Consider the following 23462-nt stretch of genomic DNA (forward strand, 5'->3'; position numbering starts at 1 on the left):
TGAGGGGGGGGGGGGGGGATAGGTTGAGCGAGAGCCAACCTGGAGGGGAGGTGGAGAAGCAACAGTGGCGGATAAGTGGCGTGGGGTGGATGGCAGCGAACAAGCCAAAGAAAACGGAAAGGATGTGCACCATCTTGGGTCGAGTTATAGTCGGAGCATTTTTTCGCCGTTGGATACAAGTCTATAAGTTAAAAGTGTATGTGGCGGCTGTCCTTATAGAAACAGTCAGCCAAAAACTAATCCTAACATAGAAAGCAGCCTATTTATAATAAAAAATAACTTAGAGGGGGAGGGGGTGGCGGCGAGGGACCCCTCTCCTTGGGCGGTAGCACTCCAAACCCTAAGCAGGGTTCGGTTCAGTTTATTTGCTGAATCAACAGCTTCTTGGTTAACCAGTTGGAGCCAATTCAGCCCCAAGCCCCCCACGTCACTATGGTTTTGAGAACATGTTTGAGGATCAAATTTAACATGTGATTTGTTGTAGAATGGCCAGAAGATATAATATACAAATATTGCGAAGATTGAAGGGAAAAAAGTAGTTCCGACAGCTATCCAGGAAGGAAAACAGAAGTAAATGCAGCTGTTCAGCTATATCGGCTATGTAATGTTAAAGAGGTTCCACCACTGAATCTTGGTCAGATACTGGCTCAACACTTGAAGGGGAAGAATGCTTCATATCTCCAAGGTTTTGGCCCCCTTTTTGCATTTATTTGGATGAGACGTGGGAACATCAACATCAATCGCTGTGTGTGGCGGGGGTTCACATGAGCTTATTCATTGCTGTTAAGTCAATTCTCCGTCATGGTTGACTGCTTGACCTGCTTCAAGGCTTTCTTGAGTTGGGGTTGAGATTGATGACTTATGATGATTCCTTTGATTTGGCATATATGCTTAGTGATTTGTTTTAGGTCAGTACTCAATTGATTCAAACTGAGTTATAGGGTCAAAGTGAAAGCTGGTGCTACCTTTTGTTGGTCTTTGCAGTACTGGAATGGTATCTGGGCCTCTGTATTAGCTTTCTTGGAATCAAACAGGTCACCCAAAGGCAAAGGATGTCTAATAATCTGAGATGTTTTGGAGCAGTCAGTATTGAGCTGATTTAGCTTGATGAATCCAACCCAATTTGAGCGCAGTTTTCCCTTAAACTTTTTAGAGATTAGCATTCACATACGTATATCATTTTCTACCAATTTTCATTATTTATTACACCAAAGAAGTTAGTTACTATCTGGCTATTTATTGATTTTCATTAATTTAATCATCATGTGTGCCTTTCCTATTTTCACCTGAGAAATTAAAATCTGTCTTTCATGTGTAAATGTTATGTTGCTGGCAGAAAGAGTTTAGTTAAACTCGGACTGGAATGCGTTCTGTGCAGTGGATTGATGAAGCTGATCAAATGGTTGGGTTAATGCTATTTTTCCTGCTTATGATGATGGTTTATGAAGTTTTATTTTAGAAAAAAATTAGAATAATTATCTTGTATTTTGATTAATCTTTTATATGTTTTGCTTGTATATTTCTTGCCAAGAGGGCATTTTTTTCTCATTATGTTATCATATTCCTTCTAAAAAGGTCTGTTTCGATGGCAACAATCTATGATGTTCGCACACTATTCCATGTGCCGCAGTTATTTTGATGATGAAAGAGTGACTTATTTGTTAAATTTTGCAGCTTGTCAAACTTCTGGAGTTGAAGGAGGCTAATCATATTGAGTTCTGTAGAGTTAAGAATGTAGTTGACGAAATTCTGCAAATGCATAGAAATTCTGAGCTTTCTGTAATCCTTCGTATTTTATTGGAGCCGGCATGGCTGGCCACTGGATTGAAAGTTGATTATGATATCCTGGTACATTTACATGCACATATTTAAAAATTTGCAGTTAATTTGATTTTTCTGCTACTATTCTTATGAATTGTTATTTTACCGTTGACATTATTTTTTATTCCTTATATCTACTAATGTTTCTCTACAAGGTGAGGCCATTATGGATGCCTTCTTTGGTAAAATAATTTGTTGGAATCTTCTTTAGTTTGTTGAAATGCATGTTTTCTTTTTTCTTTGCTGAGGTGAATGCATGTGGCTAGGCTTTTTCCATTCAAAATGAATAATTGTTGCCAGATAGTGATTGCCACTGATGTTCTTGAAGTTTGCAATGATGAAAGTTCTCATCGATGCTTTTTTTGGAATTCTTAAATTAATTTACTTGTTTTACTATTTGGAAGAACTGTAAACGGGAGTCATTTTAAGATTTTGTTATGTAAAATCATGATGAGTTTGCTGAGTACAACTCAGAATAAAAAGTCTCCCAATTATTCAGTTAATTGTATGCTTTAGACCATATCTATTTTGCTAGAATATGTGCCCGGAATATTTTCTTACTTTTTGGAGTTATTAGCCTGAAAAGTTTTAATTAATATTTGCTAATCAACTAGAGCTAAATCATAATGATTAATGAGTGAACTAAGTCTTTTTTTTATGCTATATTTTATGACTTACAAATGATGCGAGTTATATCATTGGCACTTACCATGGTTGCCAAATAAAAAAGAGAAGTACACAAGTCTATATTGATATAGCATGATAACCTAGGATACAATATCCGTAGAAACTTGAATACTGCAGAAAATTCATTTGACTTGGTCTTGATTGAAACTTGGATATGAGTATGTCATGAGCAATTACCAGGATTGCCAAAGAAAAAAGAAAATTAGACAAGGACATATTGACATGACCTAGGATACAAAATCCTTAGAAACATGAAAACTTCAATAAATTCATTTGAGTTAGCCTTGATTGAAGCTTGGGAAAATAGGTGAGTGATGATATTTTAATTCCTACCTCATATTATAAATTGTATTTGAATATCTTGTTCATCAAACGGTCATAACTATGATTGCTTTCATTCGAATGATAAGGTCGTTGAGCAATCTAAATTGGATTGATTTGTGTTTATTTATAAAGTCAAAATAGTGGGACCATTTTAACATACACATAAGAAAACCGCTGCTCTAGAAAATATTTGAAGTGGTATACTTTTGAAAAAAGTTAAATAATAACTGAGGGTCAATAATCACAATGGAATGGCGACCAACCCAATGTTAACTGGACATAAATTTAAATCTATATATCATATTTTGGGCAGTCTAATGAGATTTTGCCAATAATTGAAAATAAGAGACATAGCAAGCTAGCCATTTTCTGTTTAGTGAAGATGAGAGTAATTTTATTTTAATATATGGATGGATGCTTAATGAGGTGGTGTTGGATCTTCATGAAAAGAAAAAAAAAATGATTATTTGATGGAGGGGATTGATATCCTGAATCATTTAGCACACCAACGATATTTGCAAAGGATTGAGAAGCGTGAGCAACTAGAGGTGCAGGTTCCAAGGGAGACACATCAAGAGGAGCCATTGTGAGGAAATGAGTCATTGTGATAAAATGTGACGACCTAACTTGTCGTCCATAAAAAATCTTCATAATAACCAATGTTGGAGAAATTTGGGATTTGATGGAAACTTAATGGTAAAAGAGGATAAGGATTTAAAACAGAAGTCAAAATGGTAACAATGGCACCATCACAAGTCGAGGAAAGTAAACAAGCATCACAGTCATGTCAAGAAGGTGGGAAGCAACGAAAGATAACATGACAACCTTGAGTGCAAGATGGATAGGCATTGAATAGCCTAACCAAGCCTAATTATAAAATGAGCTAGATGGTGATGCTCTCGGATGTTGACTTTTGAGATTGGGATAACGAGAACATTGTATAAGACCAAAGTTGTGCACCTTATGAATGCTGGGACAGGGCAAGCACACACTACCATACAGACTGCATGAGTCAACTGCAAGCGTGATAGATGTGAATGAGTGCAGGAGTAAGCTTGACGGAGACTGACTTTATGGTTTTTGGAGCTTGTGCAAGTGAGCAAGCACAGCTGAGCAGGATTGGGCACAAATCTGTAAGGGAAGCAGACACATGGTGAAAAATAATTTGACTGTTGTTAATGATCCTAAAAATACAATTTAGTGTTACCTAAGGTTAAGCCCATGGATAGGGTCTCTGCCAATGGAAGAATGCCTCTAGATTAAACTAATTCTACTTGATGTATGAATTTTTTATTTTGAGGTATAGTTTGCAAATTTCTAACTTCATATCTAGCATCTATTTTCTATCCTATAAGTGATGCGAGAGTGCCCCATCTAAGTGGAACAAGATTGTGATCTCCAATAGCAGGAAGTTTTCTTCCTTTATGTTGGGCTTATATATACTTTTTTTTATTTGTAATTAGGGTTTAAGTTCTATCTTATTATATGCATGTTGTTTTAGAATCTGATTCGGACGCATCTTTTTTTTATGTTATTTGGATTATTTTTTCTATTTTCTCTCTTTTGGAGAGCTCGACCTTTTCCTTTAAGTGACTAGCTTATATCTTAATAGAGAAGAGGTGTTTGAATCTCTTTGATGTCCATACCTCACTGAATGCCTTTCGATAACCCGGACACGAATCTTCCATCTTCATTAGAAAGGATAAATTTTGGAATTATGTGCAATTTGATAATTTCTTTTACATATAATCTGACAAACCTTTTAGTTGAATATGTTCGTCTAATTGGTAAGAAATGAGTTGACTTTGTTAGCCTGTCAATACTGTGCAATTTGATAATTTCCTTTACATATAATCTGACGAACCTTTTAGTTGAATATGTTCGTCTAATCGGTAAGAAATGAGTTGACTTTGTTAGCCTGTCAATAATGGCTCATTTATTAAATTATCACAAACATATATGATACATTTTAATAAATTTTCTGATTTAACCATAAACATAGTTTATTTAAAAATTCTTATCTCAAACGAGCTTCTCGACATAACTCCGTTCTTGCATTATTGCCTATTCTCCTCATATTTCTATTCATTTAATTCGCCCTTTTCTTCACTAATTTCCATTAAATCGCTTACAGAAGTCCACAAATCAAGCTCACTGCTTATGTCACAAGTTTTTCTCCGCTACAACTACCAGAAGCAAAAATTGTACCAATTTGTTGCATACATCAAAATAAAAGTTTGAGGAAATGAATGTCATAATTAGCATGAAAAAGGGTTTCTTATTCACTGAATTCTTCCCGAAGCCCTAAAACGTTGGTTGCGACACTCTACGGGTCACACAGCTCCCACTGCTACAGTGTCCCAATCACGGTTCTCACAGTAAGAAGGAATCGGGAGAGGGAAGCATGACTTTTAACTACCTCCCTTTAGATCTTTACCATTTGATATCATCAGATCATTGCATGCACAAGATAGTGTGGGAGAGTCGGTTGTGAATGATGAAGCTGAGGAAGATTAGGAATTAATTATTGTTTAATTAAGTTCAATTAGATATTTGTTCTTGATTGTCACTTTGTTCAACTCTATAATTAGATCCGTCTTTTTTCTTGGCTAATAATATTAGAGCACTCTAAGGTGAACTACTTAGCTGATAAAACCATTATTCATCAGTTCATGTAACTGATATTTCAATTTTTGCTATAGCTTCGAATCCATCCAATAAGGAGAATTAAAAATTACAGATGTCTTATGCTGCACATTAATGTGAAACTCAACTTATTGTTCTGATGATAGCTCTGACAATTCTTCAGAAAATACATCAGAAAATTTGGCAATAACTAGAATACTTTTCAAATCCTTTAGTGTAAATCTTTATTTAACACTATTAATTTGGTTAAAAATACAAGGTCGTCACTTCTCAAATACTTATTAATTTTCATTGAACTAATTAGAGACAATAGAGCATTTGGATCACATAAGATATAAAATTACTTTTCATTGGACAAATTGAATTTGATTCGCATTTTAAAGATTCAATTGTAGCAAAATTATTTACCAACTAATCCATTCGCAGTATGACATCAAAAGCCTGAATTAGTATTATAACTAGCTTTGTTGTAGCTTCTTCTCTGTAATATTAACATGCACTACACATTTCTATTTGCATCCCAAAGGCATAAGAATGAATGATGCATGAGTAAAGTGTATAATATCAACAAATAAATTGATAGCAAACTCATCTGAGATAAAGGAATGTGATGCACCCAGATAAAAAAAAAATAGTGTCACATTGATCTTGAATCAGAAGCGTGCCTGTAACAACTTCAGTTTTATAGCTTCTTGAGGGGTATTTTCAAAAACTCGTGCTTTCATTGGTTGCTCAATTCTGCGTTTTTAAGTTTCATTCTTTGTTTGCATTGAAGGCTTTCTTAAAACCCGAGTTTTGCAGGGCTGACTGCCTTCCAAAAAATTTTTTGGCCTGTCCATATCACTGAAATATTGGTGGTTTGTTGTCTCTTCTCTTTTCCTTCGGACAATTCATCCGAAGATGCCATGGTTGTCCATATTTGTACACTTTCTTGAACTCATCAAACACTGCCCAAACTATCATTTTCAACATTTTTCACATATTGTCTTTTATGGCTATGGCTGTTTCCGCTTAACTTTTGATTTAATGTTCTTGCTTTCGACGTATTCTCCTTTGTTAAAATCCTTTCGCTTGCTTGCCTGATGTTTTCAACGGTGATCGGAAAAGTTCAACTCATTTTCAATTCATCTAGCCCTTTCAACTAGCATTAACAAATCATAGTTTTGAATGTGGTGCTAAAATGAACCTCAACTAATCCTTGAGACAGTAGATGCATATCTAGAGGTGAAATAAATTATGCCTCATATTGCATAATTGATCTTAACCCCAAAGTCAGATTGAAAATTTTATTTTGCAAAGCTAATCTGGATGAAGGCAGAGTAAACCAATTTTTGAAGACTGATAAAATCATCCCACTAAATTTGTGGATGAGGTGTCGCTGAAATTACTCCCTATGTTGCTTTGTCCATCACCTCCTCAGTCTCTCCTTCGAACATGAAAGTGGCTAGCACTACTCTTCTATTTTCCAGACAAATCATACCATTGAGAATCTTCTTGATCTTTAATATTCAATCTATAGTAACGTTAGGGTCACTTGCACCCTTAAATGCAGGTGACTTGAATGTCGGAAATATTTTTAGGTGTCGATCAATTTCTACTTAAAGTTCAAATTTGGGCTCTGTATTAATGGAAGGTCTTTCAATGGTAGTCATTTTGTCAACCACTTGTGATATCAGCTGCACAATGCCCTGTAACTTAGTGGCTTTAGTTCCTGATTTGATATGCTATTATTATCACTTATGTTCAAAACATTTTCTGCTCGTACTTCGTGCTCTAAAATTGGCTTAGGAGACTGACCCTTTATACTTTCTGATTCTCCTTCATACATATTCATCTGTATTGGCAATTTGTTATTATTCAAATGTAATTTATCATATCATATATATATCATGCATCCATGACATCTTAAGTCATTTAGATTACTAATCCAGATCAGTCAACCTACAGGTCTGTATAAATTAATTCATAATTAATTTTTTTACTTCTAAGTTTAACACGTTTCCATCATTCTTTTCATGCAATATCCATGCTCTTGTATCAATTTCTTTTGCACCCCAACTAACGCCCCTTTATAGGGTTAATCACGGTGCAGGTGATCTAGTCAGATTAAATCCTCACCAGCATTTATCCTAACTTGCATCTTCTAATATATTGTGCAAAAGTTGTACAAGTCACGTGTGACTAATCATTCAGGTGCTTTTTATCTCTTACTGAAAGTCAACAATATAGAATGATAAATAACTAGCTTAATGAAAATAATCCAGGCTAAAATAAAATTTTTATACGCAGAAAAGAAATAACGTGCATGTTCGTACGTAATCTATTACACGTTCATAATACATGACACAACATACTATTAAAATATAAAACATGAAAAAAAATGGTTGGTAGTGTAGGGAGTCATGACTGTTGGATAAAATGTCTTATTTATATAATCATGAGCATGCTTATAATAATTATTAATGTAATCAAAACAAAGTTACTCTTATTTGTATATGTCTCAATTATTTTCATGCCTATGTCTTGTCATTGGATTTTCACATAGATCGAATGCTACATTAGTTATTGATAAATGTTGGTCCCTCCCCAACATAACAGTTATAAATAGCTCCTCTGGTACCAACAGTTCCCTATATTTCGTCATCATCTGATCCTAACTATCCCCGAAATTTCGTCTTAGTCTGATACCCGGAGTCGGAAATCCCACTGATCCCTATCATATGTACTTGTAAATATTCATGCAATAACTTACCTATATAGCACTTGTGACATTTCACAAAAGCACAATTTTTGTAACAAACATTCTTCTGGTATTTCATATATCATATGCATGAGTTATAACAAATGAATACTTTTGTACAATGATTTCTAAACATATTCATCAGATTCTTAGGATAGTAAAATTATATGTATCGTAGGGGGCAATCAATTTACATTTTAAAATTCAATGCAATTATTCATCTGTAATATACAGTGAATTTTAAATGCAACAATGTTATAAATTGAATCATATGAAAACTTACAGATAATTATTTTTCCTACGTTGCTACAAAATTCTGTCACCTGAATTGATGAAACAACCCAACGACGTGTTTCCTCAAGCTCGTCTTAAGCTCTCCACTTCAAGTCAACAACTTGAAATTCGTAGATATGTTAGGATTTCATAAAATCTTAGCTCATTTGTAATTTAATCATAAACATAAATTTCTTACAAATTCTTACCTCAAACAGACTTAGTGTGCATTTTTCTTCCATCTTTTTATTCCTTTTAATCCTCTATTTTCTTTGTTAATTTTCCAATAAAATTCCTTACGGATGCCCACAAATCATGTTCGTCGCTTTTGACACAAGTTTGTTTCCACTACAACAACCAGAAATGAAAAAGTGTGTCGGTTTGTGGCATACGTCAAAATGAAATTTTGTGGAAGTAAAAGAATGTCACAATTAATGTCAAGTATGGTTTCCTGCTCACTGAATTCACCCTGGAGCCCTGAAATATCGGTTGTGGCTTGAGGGTCGCGTTGCTCCTACTGCTACAGTGCCCGGTCGAGGCTCTAGCAGTAATGAGGAATTGGGAGAAGGAAGTGCAACATTTAACTCACCACCCTTTAACTTAGTTGTTTGATCTCATCAAACCATTGCATGCATGAGAAAGTGCAGGATAGTTGACTTTGGAGACTGAAGGTGCGGGAGATTAGAATTTATGTTTTCTTATGCGCTTGAAATTTGTGCTTATTGTTATACATCGAATCGATCAATTTGACATGTAGAATTTTATAAATTTTTTTCGGTTGAATTTTAGGGGATGCAAAATTTGGATGCATTGTAAAATTATCAAAAATTTTATCTGGTTCTTTAAAATTGGGTGTTACACAATGATTGTAGCAATCCGTTACTTCTCTGATGCTCAACCTTTACAATCAGACAAGCTTTGACATTTATACATATTCAACATTTTTTTTCCAGCCTTACCACCTAAATATCAATTTCAAATCCTTATATATTTTTGTGATGCTTGGATGAATTGTGTTTCCTAAATGATAAGTTTTATCTACGATTTCTCGTTTCAAATTAGAATCGATAGGTACCCATAACCGCTTCTTGTTTTTTATAGTACCCTCTTCATCAAGAATCATATTTGATCTTTTTCCTGATTAAAGTTGTTTCAGGAGTTTTCTAGGCTGCCTTGATTCGATCTATCAAAGTTGGTTTCACCATCAAATGATGTGAGTATATCCCATATCACATGGTCCTCTGACATCCAACTGCAAGACATTAATTCTTGTAATCAATTCCAGCTTATGATCAATAATTTAGCTTGCATTACATGTGGATTCAGGGTTCAAAGCATCGGCAACTACGTTGCATCTGCAAGGACAATATTATATATCTTGATCATATTCTTTAATCAACTCAAGCTATTTCCTCTGCCTCAGATTCAAATCTTTTTGTGTAAAAATGTACTTGAAATTCTGATCATCTGTGAATACCTCACATTCCACACCATACTAGTAATGCCACCAAATCTTGAGAGCAAACAGTAAAATCAACTAACATCAGATCATGTGTCAGATAGTTCCTCTCATCTGACCTCAACTGTTTGGATACATAGGCTATTACTTTTTTATTTTGCATTTGAACATAGTGCAAGCTCTTAATGACATGTCGCAGTAAATTTGGAATTCTTCTATTCCTGATGGAATTGCTAACATTGGAGTAGTAGTCAAATGCTTTTTAAAATTCTCAGAAATTGTGCTCACATTTTGCATTCAACTCAAAATAAAATCTTTTCTCATCAGTTTGGACAACGACATAGCTATCTATGAAAATTCTTTATCAAACCTCTAATAAAATATTCGACCAAACCAAGAATACTGCGTATTTCTATAACATTTTTTGGAGTAGGGCATTTCACAATTGCATTCACCTTCTAAGGATCATAGATATTTATTGTTCAGTGATAATATGCCCCAAGAATGTAATACTCCGTAGCGAAAATTCACATTTTGACAACTTTGCACAACTAATTATGCCTCTGTAGCTTTAATACAATTTTCAAATGTTTGGCATATTCATTATTAATTTTTGAATATATCAAAATATCATCAATAAAAATAATAACAAACTTATCAAAATAATGCTTGAATATTTGATTCATCAGGTTCATAAGTACAACAGGAGCATTGATTACGTCAAAACACATAACTAAGAATTCATAATAACCATATATGACCCCAAAAACTGTCTTATATCAGCCTCATTGACTCTAATCTAATGATATACTGATCTCAGATCAATCAGGGAAAATACAATAACATCCCTTAATTGATCAAATAGATCATCAATTCTTGGCAAATGCATATTTATTCTTGATTCTCACTTTGTTTAATTTTTTGTAATCATTCTTGAGAACTTTAGGGTGATTTGCTTAGCTTGATAAAACCTTTATCTATCAGTTCTTGCAACTAATATTTTAATTACTGCAGTTGTTTCGGAGGCATCTTCCAAGGAGAATTGAAAATTGCAAATGTCCCTGGCTGCATATCAATGCCACTCAATCTCCAGTTCTAGTGGTAGCCTTGACAATTCTTTTGGAGATATTCTGCAACAATTGATTTGTTTTTCAATTCTTGCAAATATTTTTTCAACCCTTCTAATTTGACCAGAAATATCAGTTCACCACTTTGCAAATACTTTTTAATTTTCAATGCAAATCAAAGAATATTGTGTATTTCGATCACATAAGATATTAAATTACTTTTCACCTAACTTTGATTTTCACTTTTCTTCTCTAGTATTCAAGTATAGCAAAATTCTTGACTAAACAATCCATTCCCAATATGACATTGAAAGTCGAAATTGGTATGATATTTAATTCTATTTGCAGCTTTTTATTATGAATGTTAACATGCACGATATATTTTTTGTTTGCATAAAAATCACTTCTCGAATACATAACAGCACACAAGACAGAAGTAAATTAAACTCAACATATAAATTGGTAGCAAACCCATCAGAAATGAAAGAATGCAATCCATCTAAATCAAATAAATAATGTCAGACTAATCTTGAATCAGAAGCATACCTGCAAACACTTCAGATCTTTTTGATTTCTTGAGGTGTAATTGCAATAACTTTTCATTTTACTGTTTTCTTGCTTTTGAGCTCTAAGGCTTCACCGTTGACTTGAGTAGAAGGTTTTCCAAAAAAAAATTGAGTTTTGCCGGATTTATTGCTGTCCAAGAATTTCCTGGATTATCCCTGTTCTTGAATTGTCATTGATATGTAGCATTTTCCTAAATCCATGAAGCACTGCCCATAATGTCTATGATTTTTCTGAGTGAGGCTACTTTTGCTTACTTTCTGATTTAGATTTTTTTTTCTTTGAAAGCTATCTCCCTTGCCAAAAATTTTCTTTTACTTGATTGAGGTTGCCAATGCTGATCGAAAAAGTTCAGCTCATTCTCAATTTGTCTAGGTCTTTCAACTAGCACTCAAAATCATTGATTTTGAACGGCTCTAAGACCAACCTCAACTAGTCTCTTAGGCAACGCCGAAATTTGTAAAAAAATTTTTCTTGGGTACTGAGATGGAGTGAGGTGCATATCTAGAAAGAAAAATAAATTCGACCTCATATTAAATAACTGATCTAAATTGCTAAGTCAGATTGAAGAATTTATATCACAGTGCTAATTTGATTGAAGGCGGTTTTCTTCCCTTTGAATCTGTGAAAGAGGTCAGTTGAAATTTTTCTCTATGCTTCGCCTATTACTACCTCTCTGTCTCGCCTTTTAGCATGAAAGTGGCTAACACTATTCTGATTTCTGGACAAATCATGCTTTTTAGAATCTTTTTCGTTCTTTAATTATCAATCTTCAACAACTATAGGATCACTGACACCCTTGAATGCAGATGACTTAAGTATCTGAAAGATCTTTAAGCGCCAGTTAGCTTTTGTCAAAGTTCAAACCTGGGCACTGTACTCGCAGATGATTTTTCAGTAGCAGTCATTCTGTTCACCACTTGCAATATTAATTGAGCAATGCTCTATAATTAAATGACTCTAATTTCCTCATTTGCTCTATTCTAATTATTGACTCTAGTCAATACATTTTCAACTCATACCCATTGCTCTGTAATTGTACTCACCGATTTTTTCTGGAAGCCCAGACCGTGGGTTTCGTCTCCCAGTCAATACCTTGTTCATGACTTGCTACAGGATCGAGTGTAGGAGCCTGTAGGAAGAAGAATCAGGAGAGACGAGGGACAAATGCGAAGGCTCTAGATATTTATTAATCATATGATGAATCCCATCCCTTCGATCATACCTCATAACTAAACATCACAAAAATAGGGCATTGAAATAGTAATCCGAGATTAACAAGGATAATTAGATGCTTAATTAAATTAATTAAGTCAATATCATTTATTAATAAATGTATTCATATTCATATATAGTGTTGTATATCAAATTGATAGATTCAATGTGTAGAATTTTATAAAATTGCTTCAATTAAATTCAAAATTGATAGATTTAATGTGTAGAATTTTATAAAATTGCTTCAATTAAATTTCCAGGGATATGAAATTTTGGGTGTATTTTAAAAACATCAAAATTTTAATTGATTTTTCAAGTTTTGAGTGTTACACTTATGCCCTTGTTCTAGCTCTTTTAAATTTTGATTAGGTGTTTGAGGTTGAGTGTGATGCGGTTAATCTGGTGATTGTAGTGGTGTTGAGGCAAGGCTGATGCCTCAGTCTTTTCCTTAATTTGAAATTGAATGATTCCAGACAAAAATATACCACTTACAATGAAGAGTTTTATGGCATAGTGAGAGCTTTCAACCATTGGTAATGCGGATGTCTCTTGCTGCGTGATGCCTGGACCGGACAATCAGGGTCCTTGCGATAGGATTGTTGGACTGACAATTCTTCCTTTCCCCTTGAACAAACTTCCGATTCAACCGGGCAGCTCTAAGAAGGCAACGAACCCTACCTGCCACGTGATTTGCCGCCAACCTATTGGGGGGTGGGGTGAAGGGGTGGCATTCCTAAACTATTATAGGTTATATATTTGTTTTCTGTTGTTTTATGAGGAACTTTTTTTGTGTTTTCTCTTAGGTTTTTTAGGGTTATATTTGACAACAGGTGATGCTCTGACTTTTTCTCTTCCGAGTTGGTGATTAAACTCGATCTCCCCACATCCTTTGCATCCCTTTTTTTTTCTTCGCAAACCACTTCCACCGTCACCGTGGTTGCTGCTGCCACCAAGAAAACAACCACTTTATTTTTTTCAAACGGTCGACCATCACTCCCAGCCCCCTCCATCTCATTGCTAATCCTTTTAGCCACGTCCAACTTGTTGTCGGGCCCTTCAGCCACATACCTACTTGCTGCTGGCCCCTTCTAGCCACCTCCAACTTATTGTCGCCCCTTCCAACCATCTCCCACTTACTACCGCTACCTCCACTGCCCCGAAGGCCTTGCTGCCGTCCACCACCCAACCTGTTTTAATTACTATTTCTGCCTAAATCGCAGCACCATCTCCTTCTCCTTCAGCTCTAGTTGAGCTAGTGTTGATTTTTTTATTATTTCTTAGTTCTAAGTCTGATTATATTCTCTATTTTCTTGCAGTAATAATATTTGTTTTCCCTATTGTGATTTGGATTTAACTCCGGTATTATTTGATATTAGAGCTGCTAGTTATATTTTAGAGTTTCTAGCATCCTGCATATCGCCTCCAAAAATTTTTTTCCCTCCATCCCACACACCTTCCACCTGTTTACACTCACAACCCTAATCAGGCCCTTGAAGAGACAATTGTTGGGATCTATTTAGGAATCTACCATGAACGACATACAACGGCTACTCCACCAAGTGTTACATCTGTTTGATGCCATTGAGTAAAGAACCTACGGTGGTATCGCCATTGACTGTGATAGTGAAATCCATGAAAGAGAGTACACTACAAGATTTTTGCATATTAGCGTGATACAAATCAAACGCTAAAATGGAGATAATCTAATGCAAAATAGTTTTATGGTCCATGCAAAAAACTTATTGAAAATGCGATTAAAGCCGAAAGTGTCAACACTAATTATTTCTGTCGGCTTTAATGTCAGATAATATCGATGTTAATTGAATTTGACACATCCCCGCTGACGCAAATGCACAATAAATTTTGCATCACTTTTGGCGTATGTTAATCTGAGCCATGTTTTGCATCGACCATATCAATCAAAGATTATTTAGTGTTAGAGGTATTGGAATGCATAAGAAATTAATAACAAAATTGCTCTCAAAAATGTCCGACGCAAATTAGGCACGAATCTTAAGAAAATTTAAAACAATATAAAAAAACAATCAGGTTTCTACAACTTGCACACAAAAAATACAAATCTAATAAATATTTACTTTTCCACCAACTTGACACAGAATTTATTCATAAACAAATACTGAAAATGAAAATAGATATAATTCAACAATCATTAAGCTAAATATGTAGGTTCACATTTTTACAAAAAATCCAAATACAAATTAATAAGTACATTGACCCCTCTATGGGGCATCATCATCATGCTCATCAGCATCCTCTCCCTCATTGTTATCCTCAACCTTAGAACTCATGGGCCGCTTGCCGCTATCATTCTTGAAGACGGATATTTTTTGTAGCATTTATTCTTCTTTTTCCCAAGTAGCTTTCTTTTCGTGCTTGTGCTTCCACTTTATCTTCACAAAAGGAATTTGTCTGTTTCGAAGCTTTTTAACATCAGTTGCTAAAATCTTTTAAGGCTATTTAATATATGTTAAATTTTCTTGTACTTCAATATCTTCATATGAAATTCTCTGCTCTGGTTTGAAACTCTTTTTTCTTAACATGGGAATGTGAAATAAAACGTTTATATCTTACATGTCCACAGGTAACGCTAATCTATAGGCATTTGTACTGATCCTTTCTATAATTTCAAAAGAACCGATGTATTTGGGACTCAGTTTGCTTCGTTGACCAAATCTAGTTGTATCTTTTATTTGTATGATTTTCATAGGAAATCTCAAACTTCAAATTCTATTACTTTGTGTTTTGGGTCGTAGTGTTTCTGCTGTCAATCCTTTTGCATCTTTCTGTCTCTAAATAATCTAATTTTCTCAATAGCTTTATCAACAGTTTGAGACCTAACATTGGTCGTTCCCCCACTTTGACTCAATTGAATGGAGTTTTGCACTTTTTGTCTTACAGTGCTTCATATGGAGTAATTTTGATACTAGAATGATAACTATTGTTGTAGGCAAATTTGATCATTGGAATGTGATATTCCCAACTGCCTCCAAAGTTGAGAGCACAAAGCCTTAGCAGATCTTCCAACACCTTAATTGTTCTTTCTGATTATCTGTCAATTTTTAGATGAAATACAGTGTTGAAATGTAACTATGTACCCAAACCTTGTTGAATGCATTTCCACAACCGTAACGTGAATTTCCGTCTCCATCCAAAATAATAAATTTTGGAATACCGTGCAATCTGATATTTTCTTTAACATATAATCTAGCCAACTTTTTCACTGGATCTATCTATTTTATAGGCAAAAAGTGAGCTGACTTGGCTTACTTTTCAACAATCACCTAAATACTGTTGTGACCCTGTCTGGTCGAGGAAATCCTATGAAAAAAAACTCATGGCAATTTCTTTTCATTTTCATTCAGGCATCGGTAATGATTATAACAACCCACTGGGACTCTAATGCTAAGCCTTCACAATCTAACATGCTTGACATTGACAAATATTCAACAACAACCTTCTTCATTCCTAGTCATCAGAATGCCAATTTCAAATTTTTGTACATTTCTGTACTGTTTGGATGAATTGTGTACCCTGAATGAGGAGTTTCGTATAGAATTTCCTCTCTCAAATTAGAATTTGCATTTACTCATAACTACAGTTTATTTTTGATAATGTCATCTTCATCAACATTCATGTCAGTCCTCGATCCTGACTGTCATTATTTCAAAAGTTTCTAATATTCATTATTACCTTTCTGAGTTGTTTTAGCTCTATCAATCGAAGTTCGTTGCATTGTCAGTTGATGTAAATATCTCTTATCACATAATCTTCTAACTTCTAAGTGTAAAACATCAATTTCTTTAAGCAACTCTGGCCTTTGAGTAAGAATCTGGCTTGCACTACATGTGGATGTATGACTCAATGCATCGACAACTACATTTCTCGGCCCAGACTTGGCTTGCACTACATGTCGATGTATGGCTCAATGCATCGACAACTACATTTCTCGGCCCAGACAATACTATATATCCAAATCGTAATCTTTGATCAACTCCAACCATCTTCGTTGTCTCAAATTCCGCCTTTTTGTGTGAAAATGTTCTTCAGACTTTTGATGATCAGTAAATACTTCGCATTTCACACCATACAAATAATGTGAACAAATCGTGAGAGCAAATACTATAGCAGCTAACTATATTAGATCATCCATCAGATAGTTCTTTTCATGCCGCTTCAACTATATGGATGCATAAGTTATCACAGTTTTATTCTGCATTAAAACACAACCCAAGCTTCTTAATAATGCGTCACTATAAAGCTAAAATCCTTCTATTCTTGATGGAATAGTTAAAAAAGGTGCGGTGGTCAAATATTTCTTCAACTCTTGAAAACTGTGCTCACATTCTGCAGTCTACCCAAGCTGAACATTTTTTCTCATGAGCTTGAATAACTACATAGCTATTTGTAAAAAGCTCTTTACGAACCTCTTATAATATCTTGCCAAACCAAGAAAATTGTATGGTTCTGTAACATTTTTTGGAGTTTGTCGTTCCAGAATTGCCTTCACCTTATGAGGATCAATTGAAATTTCCAGACCACTGATAATGTGTACCAACCTAGCCAAAATTCACATTTGAAAAATTTTTCATATAGCTTATTTTGCCTCAAGAGCTTAGTACAGTCTTCAAATACTTAGCATGATCATTCTCAGTTCTTGAATAAAGTAAAATATCTTCAATGAAAATAATAACAAACTGTTCCACATACGACTTGAAAATTCGATTCACCAGGCCATTAAAATTGCAGGAGCATTAGTTAAACCAGAGACATAACTATGAATTCGTAATGACCATATCTGATTCCAAAAGTTGTTTTAGTTATATCCGTCTCTTTGACTCTAACCTGATGATATTCCGATTTTAGATCAATTCGGGAAAATACAGTTGCACTTTCTAACTGATCAAATTAATCATCAATCCTAGGAAAAAGATATTTGTTCTTGATTGTCACCATCGTTCAACTCTCTATAATCATTATATTACCGCATGGATCCATCCTTCATCTTGACGAGCAATATTGGAGTACTTCACGGTGAATTGCTTGGTTTAATAAGACCCTTATCTATCAGTTATTGCAGCTGACATTTTAGTTCCTATAATTCCTTTGGAATCATCCTGTAAGGAGATTTTAATATTGCAAATGATCCCGATTGCATATCAATACCAAATTCAACTTCTTTTTTTGGCGGCTAATCTGGTAATTCTTCATGAAATACATTAGAAAATTATGTAGTGGCAAGAAGAACACTTGAATTCCTTCTATTTGAATGATTCAATTTGAAAACAAAATAGACCGCAATGCTTTGGAGTACAGTATCAGCAGAGGCTTAGATATGAGGTGACTGCGGGAGAATACAAAGATTAGATGCCTATTAGAGGATATAAAGATGGAGTGCCTGCTAGAAGAACAAAGGTGATGCACATATTGGAGGATAAAGATTAACCTACCGAGTTTCGAGGAGGAAATGGTTCAGATGATTTCTTTGAGTGGATACAGTCTGTTAAGTGGTTCTTTGAATACAAGGAGGTGCCCGATGATAGAAGAGTGAAGCTTGTTATCATCAAGTTGAAGAAGAATGTTCTTTCTGGTGGGAGAACGTGAAGAGGGAGATACAGAGAGAAGGATGAGATAAAATCACTTCTTGGGAGAATTAAGAAGTGATTCTATGATAGTACCTACTCTCGCACTATCACTTGGATATTTTCAAGCTCCACTGTATGCAGTAGGAGCTATCAGTGGAGTTCATAATATAATTTTTGCAGTTAAGTTCATAATATAATATTTGGATGACCTCATGCCCGCAATCAATAACATGGTCTAGTTGCAACCCCATTGGATATTGAAGGATTTGCAGATCTTAACGCTGAAAGTGAAGAGGCAATAGAAGCGGAGCTTACAACCATCACCAATCAAACAACCACTCACAGTTAGAGACTTTAGAAGGAGCACGCCTCTAGAAGTGGAGCAGACTGGTCAGGAACAAGTTAGAGCCATTCTTTGTGAGAAAAAGTTTGAGAAGAGTAGCACGCCCAACTAACGTCCCAACCAAGAAGTGCTTCAGATGCCATTGTTTTGGACATATCGCTTCTTGTTGCTCGACAAGCCAAGTTGTTTTTCTTTGAGAAGGGGAAGTGGAGGAAGTGAGCAAACTAGAGGTAGCTGAAGAACATGATGAGTACCAGATCCCACTGGATAAAGGCAAGATGTTGTTGGTTTGGAGGGTTTTACAGACTGACGATACAAGTGAGCAGCAGTGGCTTTACTACAACATATTCTACAGCCGTTGTACTGTGAAAAGGAGGGAGCAATAAGAACATGATATCCACATATATGGGGCACAAATTTGAGTCTCAAGACCGAGATAAATTCCTGGTCATATTTCCTGACTTGGTTGAAGAATGAGAATAGGGTTAATATTGACAGGAGGTGTTTTGTGGAGTTTTTTTATTGAAAACCAGTTGTTGGATTAGGTTTGGTGTGACATAAAGCCCATGGATCTCTGCCACCTTTTATTGGGGTAACTAGCAGTTCGATCATCAAACTCAACACGATGGATTCAGAAGAGCCTACTTCACCAAAGATGACAAACACAGTCCTACTTTTGCAGAATATATGACTGTAGGTGCTCTTGGCAGTTGAGAACTGGCAGTCATATCATTTTTTGTGATGATAAAGGATAACAACATGGAGGCACTGATTCCAAACATGAGGCAGTCACAATCAACATCATTTCATAATATCATGATCGATACATTATGGATCCCCCCTCATAGAGGTAGTTCAATTTATTATATCACGTTGGAGAGGGATTACTCAATCTGGAGCTACCTGTGGGAGAATCTGCATGGCACCCTTAGCATGAAATTCAAGTTCAGTTCAACAGCGTACCTCTTATGTGGTTGGATCTATATGGATGGATGCTCGCAAGTGGGGTAAACTCCTCAGGGGTTTTGAGGACACTGTTGATTACAGTGGTATCTAGGTACTTTTAGGGCAGCAGTCGATCTTTCTGCCTTGTGAGGTTACACTAGCTTCTCACGTACCTGCATGGCGAACTTGACTCTATACTTTGAGGAAACAAAGCTGTGGTTGGATCTATATGGATGGATGCTCGCAAGTGGGGTAAACTCCTCAGGGGTTTTGAGGACACTGTTGATTACAGTGGTATCTAGGTACTTTTAGGGCAGCAGTCGATCTTTCTGCCTTGTGAGGTTACACTAGCTTCTCTACTTTCAATGTGGCGAACTTGACTCTATACTTTGAGGAAACAAAGCTTTGACGGATAAGATTGAAGTTATCTAAACCCAGGAGACTAATGCGAAAGTCACCTGTTGCGGGACTCTTTGACCAAATAATAGGGGTTCTTACGACAAGATTATTGGACTGGCAACTCTTTCTTTCCTTTGGATTGGACTTTCGGTCCAAGTGGTCGGCCGATCGTAACTTTCACAAGATTTGCCGCCCAAAAGGGGGGGGGGTGGATCTTAAATCTTAAGTTATCCTAGGCTATATATTTGTTTTCTGTTGTTTTAGTAGAATGTTTTTTTGTGTATTCTGCCAGGAAAGCCACAACGCTTAAGTTTTCTCTTCTAACACTATATTCGACAATGGGTGGTGCTTGGGTTGTATATCGTCTGAGATGGTGATTATCCTCGACCTTCCCACTTCCTCTACAACCCTCCTCCATTGTTGTCGTTGTCGCGGTTGCTGCTACCACCAAGAAAACAATCTTTTTTTTTGTCTTACTTCATCCGACCATTACCAGCCCGACCGTCCGTCTCTAGCTTTGTTGTTGGCCCTCCAGCTATCAGTTTGCTGCAACCCTCTTCCAATCACCTCCAAGTTGTTGTCCCTTTCAGCCACCTCCCACTTACTGTTGCAACCTTTTTGTTGCCTACACTACGCTAAAGGTCTCGTTGTCTACACCCAACCCGCTTTAGTTACTATTTTTCCCTAAACCGCGCACCGCTTCCCTCGTCCTCAGCCCTAGTTGAGCTCATGTTGAGTTTTTGTTATTTCCTAGTTTCAAGTGTCTCTGATTGTTACCTCTATTTGATTGCAGTAATATTGTTTGCTCTCCATATTGTGATTTGGGCTCAACTTAAATATAAATTTTTGTCACTATTTATGGGTCAGTGAGCTTACATTCTACATTGATTACAAGACCTTAAGATTCTTGAACTATTAGAGTAAGTTGAAGGTAGACATGTCGTTGAGTTTTATTCTTCCCTTTATTTTGTGCTCATGCATAAGATGAGAGTTAGAATAAGGGAGTTGATGAGTTGGGGTGTCACCATTTATCGATATCTACTATGCAGTAGAAGGTATTGACTTTGAGGTTTTGAATGATGCATATGTTGTTGACTAGGATTTTCTGGAGATTTGAGTTTGCGGTCAAGATGGACCTTATGAATAATTTAGCATTTCAAATGACTATTGGTTCCAGCTTGTCGATCGTCGTATACTTCCCCCATTCGAATAAATCTTCTTCCCAAATTAAATCACTGATTCGAAGAGGAGAGGAACCGAATAAGAAGGCATATACGACAAAATGAAAAATAAGAGAAAAAGCAAAACGTAGAAAGTCTACGTGCAGTAAACCTCGCAAATGAAAAATAAGAGAAAAAGTAAAACGTAGAAAGTCTACGTGCAGTAAACCTCGCAAGGATAGGTTAAGAGGATAGGTTAAGATTAAGAGTGTCCGCCCAAACAAGATCGGGCGAAAACACCTTAAACCAATATCCGCGAAAGAATACCTACGTAAACTACCCAAAACCAGAGAGTATGGTGCAGGTGTTTGTTCTGGGGTCAAGAGCACTCCAAAGGGGACATGTCCCACTTGGTTAATTACTTCTTGGGTGATACCCAAGAATACTCTCGATAGGAGTTTTGTTTGTATTATGGTGAATCTGGGGCAATTGGTACTTTATGTGTGGGAAAGTCCCAATGCTTCAAAGCTCATGTTAAGCCATCGGGCAGAGAGTGAGTCTCTTATATCCCAAATGAGTAGTGGCTCATCGGCATACGGAGCTCACGGAATAATTTAAATCATCTTGACATCGATATCTCATCACGTCAAAGCACGTACGGGCCATAAGGGCAGAGGACAAATCGTCGTATCCCAAGTGGGCGGCAGCTCATCAGCATCGGGCCGTCAAATCAGTATCGGGCTTCAAGGTGATATCAACAAAGTCATAGAGTGATAGGGCTTAAAAGGGCCCAACAACAGGAAAGATAGTGATCCTAAAAAGGTAGAGGTAACTGGGTCGGGGTACCGCGGACCCGTTATACACAACTATTAAGAACCTAAGTCTACCCGGTTGTGAAGGTAGTCGACCCAACATGTCCTGAGATCTTCGGTCAGCAATTCGTGAATTGAGTCATCCATGGGAATCTCGGTAGCCCTAAGGTCAGAGGAAGAAAACTCAATTCAATGACTATAGGCTGGAGCTCCAAGATGTGAGACTTATACCCGTCGAAGTGACGGGGATGCCTCAGGAAAGAAGAGAATGAGAGGTTTAGCTACATAGCTGTAAACGATCCAAACAAAAGGACAAACACCCCGTCTGGGTCGGGAGAACCTTCTCACACCTAAGGCGCACTGAACAACCCCCTATGTAAAAAAATATGCTGGGTCAGTCAGGTTGGAGAAGCACGGGGACTTCTCTTCGGGGCATGAAAATATGAATGCAGTCATCTAGAACAGTCCTTAAGTATTGTGGATGCCCTATTAGTATATGTAGAAAATAAAAGTGCAGCTTTTTAAAATCATGAATATTTTAATCCTAAATTTTAATTATCTTGAATATTTTATTTAGGATTTTTATGTAGAAAAATTTGGAATTTAATTCCTAATGAGTTTATATTGCATCGTGATTCCAAGACAAATCGCAGGGAGAAACACTGAAAATATTCAACATTGACTCATGCAATATGAAAAAAAAAACTAGCCGAATCAAAATAATAAGAAAAGTCGATGTCGCTGGGTCGACAACATATCCCAAAATAAAAAAAAAGGCAGTTGGACTCCGCATATACATGCCCGGTCATAATTTTATAAATCAATGTAAAAAAAAAAAAAGGCAGTTGGACTCCGCACATGCCCGGTCATAATTTTATAAATCAATGTAAAAATGCAGAATTAAGATACGAGACACGAGCATCTGCTCTTGGTCCCCTCCACACAGTTCTCGCGCCAAATGTCTCGAAACCCGTGCTCGTATTTTATTTCTGCTACAAGACTCTCCCAGACTCTAAAAAGTACATAAGAAAAGAAAATACTTAATTTTGCATGAAAACCAGTGTTAGCGGGAAAGCCCATATGCATAAAACGTATGAGCCATGCCTTATAAGTGGAGGGAGCTAAATAATACTTGGAAGCAAATTGTTAGAAATCATTACTTGCTCCCCCACAGCGGAACCTATGTGTGCACATAGAGGCACGACTCCCTGTAGAAAAACGTCCTAACACACTACCATACATATGTAGTATGCAGTCACACTACAAACACAATGCAAAAAAAATGATATATGGCTAGGGCAACAAATCCAGCAAAGAACAATTTTCAGGCATAAAAAAAGACTACCTACAACCTACGTCCCAGCCTAGCACCATCTAATGAAAAGTGTCATAACCTAGTGCCTA

The 23462-nt window shown here is 36.1% G+C and overlaps 1 protein-coding gene across 1 annotated transcript in view; it reads left to right on the forward strand.

The window, feature by feature from the left end:
• The window catches only part of LOC110033596 (DNA mismatch repair protein MSH1, mitochondrial), a 158333-nt gene that overhangs the window by 85891 nt on the left and 48980 nt on the right, over positions 1-23462 (forward strand). The window contains 1 exon segment of the mRNA XM_020737633.1: positions 1675-1848. Within this exon segment, the coding sequence (XP_020593292.1) occupies positions 1675-1848 (174 nt within the window).

This window comes from Phalaenopsis equestris, unplaced genomic scaffold (genome assembly GCF_001263595.1).
Source record: "Phalaenopsis equestris unplaced genomic scaffold, ASM126359v1 Scaffold001231, whole genome shotgun sequence".
Taxonomy (NCBI): domain Eukaryota; kingdom Viridiplantae; phylum Streptophyta; class Magnoliopsida; order Asparagales; family Orchidaceae; genus Phalaenopsis; species Phalaenopsis equestris.